Source organism: Cebus imitator, unplaced genomic scaffold (assembly GCF_001604975.1).
Source record: "Cebus imitator isolate Cc_AM_T3 unplaced genomic scaffold, Cebus_imitator-1.0 Scaffold181, whole genome shotgun sequence".
Classification (NCBI taxonomy): domain Eukaryota; kingdom Metazoa; phylum Chordata; class Mammalia; order Primates; family Cebidae; genus Cebus; species Cebus imitator.
In genome coordinates this window covers 788644-796884 of record NW_016107496.1, presented here as the reverse complement: position 1 = coordinate 796884, position 8241 = coordinate 788644, and the positions used below count along the sequence as shown (strand labels likewise).

Genomic DNA, 8241 nt, shown 5'->3' with positions numbered 1-8241 from the left:
CTAAGTCACAGTCCGCCTGGAAGCATTTGCGGTGGACGATGGAGGGGCCAGGCTCGTACTCCTGCTTGCTGATCCACATCTGCTGGAAGGTGGACGGCGAGGCCAGGATGGAGCCACCGATCCACATGGAGTACTTGTGCTCGGGAGGATCAATGATCTTGATCTTCATCGCGCTGGGTGCCAGGGCAGTGATCTCCTTCTGCATCCTGTCAGCGATGCCAGGGTACATGGTGGTACCGCCAGACAGCACTGTGTTGGCATACAGGTCTTTGCGGATGTCCATGTCACATTTCATGATGGAGTTAAAGGTAGTTTTGTGGATGCCACAAGATTCCATGCCCAGGAAAGAAGGCTGGAAGAGTGCCTCAGGGCAGCGGAACCGCTCGTTGCCGATGGTGATGACCTGACCATTGGGCAGCTCATAGCTCTTCTCCAGGGAGGAGCTGGAGGCTGCCATGGCCATCTCCTGCTCCAAGTCTAGGGTGACATAGCACAGCTTCTCCTTGATGTCACGCGTGATTTCCCGCTCTGCTGTGGCGGTGAAGCTGTAGGCACGCTCGGTGAGGATCTTCATGAGGTACTTAGTCAGGTCCCGGCCAGCCAGGTCCAGACGCAGGATGACGTGGGGGAGGGCATACCCCTCACAGATGGGCACAGTGTGGGTGACCCTGTCACTGGAGTCCATCACGATGCCAGTGGTACAGCCAGAGGCGTACAAGGAAAGCACGTCCTGGATGGCCACATACATGGCTGGGGTGTTGAAGGTCTCAAAACATGATCTGGGTCATCTTCTCACGGTTGGCCTTGGGGTTCAAGGGGGCCTCAGTAAGCAGCATGGAGTGCTCCTCAGGAGCCACATGCAGCTCGTTGTAGAAATTGTGGTGGCAGATCTTCTCCATGTCGTCCCAGTTGATGACAATGCCATGCTCGATGGGGTACTTCAGGGTCAGGATGCCTCTCTTGCTCTGGGCCTCATCACCCACGTAGGAGTCCTTCTGACCCATGCCTACCATCACGCCCTGGTGCCTGGGGCGCCCCACGATGGCGGGGAAGACTGCCGGGGGAGCATCATCGCCCGAGAAGCTGGCCTTGCACATGCCGGAGCCGTTGTCAACAACAAGTGCAGTGATATCATCCATGGTGAGCTGGCGGCCGGTGTGGATGGGCCACGGAACAGCAAGGGCGAGGCTCTGTGCTCGAAGGGCAGACACGGTCTCCGTGGTCTTTTTTTTTTTTTGAATTTTTTTTTTCTTTTTTTTAAGGGGAGGGGAGGGGAGGAGAAGGAGGGGATGGGCTTTTGTCTTTTGAGTCAAGGTCTTACTCTGTCACCCAGGCTGAGGTCAAATGGCATGATCACAGCTCACTGCAGCCTCAACCTCCCAGGCTCAATTGATCTTCCACCTCAGCCTCCCAAATAGTCGGGACTACAGGCACACACCACCATGCCCAGCTAATTTTCAAGTTTTTTTGTAGGGGTTTTCACTATGTTGCCCAGGCTGGTCTTGACCTCCTGGGCTCAAACGATCTGCCAGCCTCTGCCTCCCAAAGTGTTGGGATTACAAGCATGAACCACTGTGCCTGGTCCCATCTCTACTTCTAAAATAAAATGTAAACATTTTAAAAGTAAGGATTTTTGCATCTCCCAATGACTGCTAACATCACAAAAAGAGAGCTAGACAATATGTGCCTCTTGGTAGAATACAGTATCTCTAAGCATCTAAATCCAATTACCAAAATACAGGAAATACAGAGGATAAAGTAATGTGTTAAACTACAATACAGAGTACTATGCAGTTGTAAAATAAGAAGCTCTTTATGGGAAAATATGGAACAATCTCATATATATATATATGAGCATGATCTCAGCTCACTGCAACCTCTGCCTCCCATGCTCAGGTGATCCTCCTACCTCAGCCTTCCCAATAGCCGGGACGATAGGCACATGCCACCACACCTGTCTAATTTTTGGATTCTTAGTAGAGACAGGGTTTTACCATGTTGCCCAGGCCAGTCTCCAGCTCCTAAGCTCAAGCGATCTGCCTGCCTCGTCCTCCCAAAGTGCTGGGATTTCAGGCATGAGCCACTGTGCTCGGCCTCCAAGATATATTACTAAGTGAGAAAAGCAAGGGGGCAGAATAGTATATAATACAATCATTTATGTAAAAAAAGAAAAAAGATTTCCTTATGAAACTAGAATTATTGGAAGGAACACTGGGTACCTGGAAGGCACTGGTGGGAAGAAACTTTTCTCTATATAACCTTTTTTGCTTTTGAATTTTGAATAACGTGAATGTATTACCTTCAAAAAAGTGAAACAAGATTAAACAGAGGCTGGGCGTGGTGGCTCACGCCTGTAATTCAAGCACTTTGGAAGCCAAGGTGGGCGGATCACCTGAGGTCGGGAGTTCAAGACCAGCCCAACCAACATGGTGAAACCCCGTCTTAAAAAAAAAAAGATTAAACAGAAAAGCATTTACAGAATTGCCCACCTGATCCAGGCACCTTGAGTCTGCTCACTGTAAACTACCATGACCTCTACACAGAGACAGCTTTTACCTTATGTGTTTACAATGAAAAAAGGATCCTATGAAATAGGTTCTGATAATGGAAAACCCTTCACTCACTGAACAAATCATTATAATTTTTTGAGACGGAGTCTCACTCTGTTGCCCAGGCTGTGGGGTGATCTTGGCTCACTGCAACCTCTGCCTCCCGGGTTCAAACGATTCTTCTGCCTCAGTCTCCTGAGTAGCGCATGCCACCACACCAAGCTAATTTTTGTATTTTTAGTAGAGATGGAGTTTCACCATATTGGCCAAGCTGATCTAAAACTCCTGACCTAGTGATCCACCCTTCTCAGCCCCCCAGAGTGCGAGGATTATACGCTTCAGCCACTGCACCCGGCCAACAAATGTTTACCTAACCCCTGCTATGTACCAGCACTGTGCTGGCTACTGAGGACTCAGAAACGAAAAGTATGCCCACTGCTCCCAAAGGAGCTTACAGTCTAGTAGGAAGAGCTACATAAATAGAAAACTACCACTTAACATGGAAATTGCTATAAACTTGATGATTTATTGAGTGACAATGAGATATAAAGGATTGAGTGCCTGCATCTGACTAAACACTGGGAAAGTCTTCACCAAAGAGATGTCTTCTGTATCAACTCTTGAAAGGAGGAATGAAAGTTTGCCCCGATGGTTGGGCGCATGGCTCACTCCTGTAATCCCAACACTGGGAGGCTGAGGCAGGCAGATCACTTGAGATCAGGAGTTAGAGACCAACCTGGCCAACATGGTAAAACCTGGCCAACATGGCGAAACCCCATCTCTACTAAAAATACAAAAATTAGCTGGCATGGTGGCATGCCTCTAGTTCCAGCTATTCAGGAGGCTGAGGCAGGAGGATCACTTGAACCTGGGAGGTCGAGGTTGCAGTGAGCGGAGATCACATCACTGCACTCCACCGTGGGCAACAGAGTGAGGCTCTGTCTCAAAAAAAAAAAAAAGGACTGGGTGCAGTGGTTCACGGCTGTAATCCAGCACTTTTGGGAGGCTGAGGTGGGCAAATCACTTGAGGTCAGGAGTTCAAGACCAGCCTGGCCAACATGGTGAAACCCCATCTCTACTAAAAATACAAAAATTAGCCATGCATATTGGTGCATGCCTGTAATCCCAGCTACTCGTGAGGCTGAGGGAGGGGAATCTCTTGAACCCAAGAGGCATAGGTCACAGCAAGCCGAGATTGCACCACTGCACTCCAGCCTGGGAGACAGAGTGAGACTCCATCTCAAAAAAATAAATAAAAATAATAAAAAAGAAAGTTTGCCAGGACATCTGGAGAAGAAATGGAGATGAGAATTCCAGATACGGAGAATAGGATGTGCAAAGGCACAGGTAAGAAACAAGGCTGGCTGTGTGAAAAGTACAGGTAGGAACCAGATCTTGAAGGGCTTTGATGTTCTTACTGTGGAGTTTGGATTTTTTCCTGTAGATAGAGGAACCACTAAGTATTTAAGCAGTGGAGTAACAGGATTAGGTTTCTGCTTTAGAAAGGTAATCCTGGTACTCACGCCTATAATTCCAGCACTGGGAGGCCGAGGTGGGCAGAGCACCTGAAACCAGGAGTTTGAGAGCAGCCTGGCCAGCATGGCGAGACCCCATCTCTACTAAAAATGCAGAAATCAGCCAGACTCAGTGGCAGACTCCTGTAATCCCAGTTACTCAGGAGGCTGAGGCAGGAGAATCATTTGAACCCAGGAGGTAGAGGTTGCAGTAAGCCAAGATTGTGCCACTGCATTCCCCACCTGGGTGACAGAGTGAGACTCTGACTCAAAAAAAGAAAGAAAGAAAGAAAGAAGAAAGATAATCCTAGCAGTTTTGTAGAGAATCTAGAGGCAGTTTAGTGTGAAAGGTGGAAAACAGGAAACTACTATTAATAGTTTAGGTTAGAGATGATACCCAGGTCTCAACTACAGCGGGATAGTGGAAAAGGACAGCAGGGTATAGTTTTGAAAACTAAAGTAGATGACTTGTACAGCTCTTAGTAAGAGAGGTCAGGGATACATGCAAAATCTAGGATGGACTGGGCCTAGTGGCTCATGCCTGTAATCCTAGCACTTTGGGAGGCCGAAGTGGGAGGACTGCTTGAGGCCAGGAATTCAAGACCAGCATGGGCAACATCGCGAAACTGCATCTCTACAAAAAAATTTGTTAGGTGAGGTGGTGTGCACCTGTGGTCCTAGCTACTCCAGAGGGTGTGAGGTGGGAGGATCAGCCTGGACAACACAGCAAGACCTTCTCTCTACTAAAAATTTAAAAATAATTTTAAAATTTAGCCAGTAGTAGTGAGAGCCTGTAGTCTCAACTACTCAGGTGGGAGGATCACTTGAACCAAGGAGCTTGAGTGTAGTGAGCTATGATCCTGCTACTGCACTTCAACATGGACAACAAAGAGAGACTCTGTCTCAAAAAATACAATACAATACAGGGCCGGGCGCGGTGGCTCAAGCCTGTAATCCCAGCACTTTGGGAGGCCGAGGCGGGTGGATCACGAGGTCAAGAGATCGAGACCATCCTGGTCAACATGGTGAAACCCCGTCTCTACTAAAAATACAAAAAATTAGCTGGGCATGGTGGCGCGTGCCTGTAATCCCAGCTACTCAGGAGGCTGAGGCAGGAGAATTGCCTGAACCCAGGAGGCGGAGGTTGCGGTGAGCCGAGATCGCGCCATTGCACTCCAGCCTGGGTAACAAGAGCGAAACTCCATCTCAAAAAAAAAAAAAAAAAAAAAAAAAAAAAAAAAAAAAAAAAAAAAAAAAAAAAAAAAAAAAATACAATACAATACAATACAATAAAGCCAGGGTAATAAGTAAGATTGTCTGGCCCTAGAACACTGGTTAAAGGGTAAGATGGCCAGACTCAGAAATCTGGGGAATGTCAAAGTGCAGAGGATGGAGAGTGCAAGATAAACTCACTGGGGCCGGGCGCGGTGGCTCATGCCTGTAATCCTAGCACTTTGGGAGGCCGAGGTGGGTGGATCACCTGAGGTCAGGAGTTCAAGACCAGCCTGGCTATCATGGTGAAACCCCATCTTTAAAAAAAAAAAGATAATCTCACTGGCGTGAATGGTTTATGTCTCAGAGGTAGGAAAAATGACAGAATGGTGTATTGCAAAGCAAAGGAGAGTTTCAAGATCCAGGGCATGACCAAGAATGGCAGTGTCATAGAGAGGTCAGGTTACATAAAGACTAAATGGTGAAAAGTAGCCACAACTCTGAACTGGCGGCCTTTACCTGAGCAGTTTCCTAGAGGGGGTAGAAATCAGATGCTGTGGGATACAGAATAAAAGGGAAGCAAACAAGTAGAGATAGTGGGTGAGGATCACTAACATTTGCACATTTAATATGTGCAGTCTTATTCAGAAATGACCCTGATGGTGGTTAATATTAACAGTGTGTGATTTACCTAAGCAAGGACTGTTATCATAAGCTGCGAGGCTGTGTGTAGGAAAAAGTTAATTGTCTCATGGGTGAACCTGGCTAACTACTCAGCTTCCCTTAACCCATTCATGCTGGAGGTTGCAAATTTTTTGTGTCAAAAAATCACACCTTGGTGATGACCTTGACCAGCACAATATACATAACTCCCACAACCTTAGCATTCCAATAATGGAGCACTAGGCAATGAACACTGCTGTTCTCATCAAGTGTTTGGTAACTTCCAGTAGGTGTCTGAAAAAGCCTCTTAAAAATCCATAAGGCATAGGCCATGTGTGGTGGCTCACACCTGTAATCCCCACTTTGGGAGGCTGAGGCAGGTGGATCACCTGAGGTCAGGAATTCCAGACCAACCTGGCCAACTTGGTGAAACCCTGTCTCTACTAAAAATACAAAAATTAGGTCGGCAATGCCAAGGCGCTTCTGCATCTGTGAGCTGAGCATTCTTGAGGTCATCTGAACCTTCTGACTGAGAAAATATGGTCAACGTCTTGAAAGGAGTGCTTATAGAATGTGATCCTGCCATGAAGCAGTTTATTCTGTATTTGGATGAGTCCAATGCCCTGGGGAAGATGTTCATCATTCAAGACATTGATGACACTCACATCATTGTAATAGCAGAATTGGTTAATGTCCGCCAGGAGCAAGTGGGTGAATTAATAGACCAAAAATGCTTGATTTTCAGCCTTGAGGGGAAAAAAATGGACCAAAAATGCTTTTTTCCTTACCCAGAAATGAAAATACTTAATATGGACAATTTAGTAATTATTAGCAGCAAATGTGAAAGACTTGCCACTCAATACCTTAGGTGACTGATTAGACATAGAGGGTTGTTTTAGGAGCATGCCACAGGAAAGACCAAGGGATCGTTTGTTCAGAAAAAAAAAAAACCCTGAACTGATTGTGTTATACCATAGAATTTTAAAAAGAATTCTATTTCTATTTAATTTTAACAAAAATTAGCTGGGCTTGGTGGAGCACATCTGTAATCCCAGCTACTCGGGAGGCTGAGGGAGGAGAATCACTTGAACCTGGGAAGCAGAGGTAGGAGTAAGCCGAGATTGTGCCACTGCATGCCAGCCTGGGGGACAAAAGTAAAACTCCTTCTCTGGCTGGGTGTGGTGGCTCATGCCTGTAATCCCAGCACTTTGGGAGGCCAAGGCGGGCAGATCACCTGGGGCCGGGAGTTCAAGACCAGTCTGACCAACATGAAGAAACCCCATCTCTACTAAAAATACAAAATTAGCTCAGCGTGGTGGCGCACGCCTGTAATCTCAGCTACTCAGGAGGCTGAGGCAGGAGAATTGCTTGAACCCAGGAGGTGGAGGTTGTGGTGAGCCGAGATCACGCCATTGCACTCCAGCCTGGGCAACAAGATCAAAACTTCATCTCAAAAAGAAAAGAAAAACTCCACCTCAAAAAAAAAAAAAAAATCCATAAGGTATAACTGGTGGGGTTTGGACTTCTAATGAATGATGGCTATTGCAAATTTGAGGACTTTTTTTTTTGAGATGGAATCTTGCTCTGTCACCCAGGAGTCTTGCTCTGTCACCCAGGCTGGAGTACAGTGGTGCAATGTCAGCTCACTGCAACCTCCGCCTCCTGGGTTCAAGTGATTTTCCTGCCTCAGTCTCCTGAGTAGCTGGGACTACAGGCGTGTGCCACCATGCCTGACTAATTTTTGTATTTTTAGTAGAGATGGAGTTTCATCTTGTTGGCCAGGATGATCTCGATCTCTTGACCTCGTGATCTGCCTGCTTTGGCCTCCTAAAGTGCTGGGATTGCAGGCGTGTGCCACCATGTCTGGCCTTAGGACTCTTTATATATATTTCTTGAAGCTGCCCAGGGTCTGCTGAACTTTTTACCCCAGGGTTTAGGCTGTGAAAAAGAAATGTATGTTTTCTGCAGGGGGAATACTATATTGGCAAGGTACAGTTTGCTGTTTCTGTGGGCTTTGCTTTGTTTAAAATGGAAAATACTCTGGTTAGGCACAGTGGCTTACACCTGTAATCCCAGCACTTGGGGAAGCTGAGGCAGGTGGATCACAAGGTCAGGAGATCGAGACCATCCTGGCTAGCACAGTGAAACCCCATCTCTACTAAAAATACAGAAATTAGCTGGGTATGGGCCGGGCGCGGTGGCTCAAGCCTGTAATCCCAGCACTTTGGGAGGCCAAGGCGGGTGGATCACGAGGTCAAGAGATCGAGACCATCCTGGTCAACATGGTGAAACCCCGTCTCTAC

General features: G+C 47.1%; 1 protein-coding gene and 1 pseudogene across 2 annotated transcripts in view; both read right to left on the bottom strand.

The window, feature by feature from the left end:
• The window catches only part of CCDC65 (coiled-coil domain containing 65), a 21238-nt gene that overhangs the window by 8687 nt on the left and 4310 nt on the right, over nt 1-8241 (bottom strand). Inside the window, exons 3-4 of the mRNA XM_017545749.2 lie at nt 4961-4965; nt 4797-4799 (exon numbers count right to left, since the gene is read on the bottom strand). Of these exons, the coding sequence (XP_017401238.2) occupies nt 4797-4799; nt 4961-4965 (8 nt within the window). The remainder of the gene's footprint in view (nt 1-4796; nt 4800-4960; nt 4966-8241) is intronic.
• Nucleotides 5-1154, bottom strand: LOC108315986 (annotated as a pseudogene). Its single transcript, XR_001830144.1, has one exon. The product of XR_001830144.1 is annotated as an actin, cytoplasmic 1-like (transcript).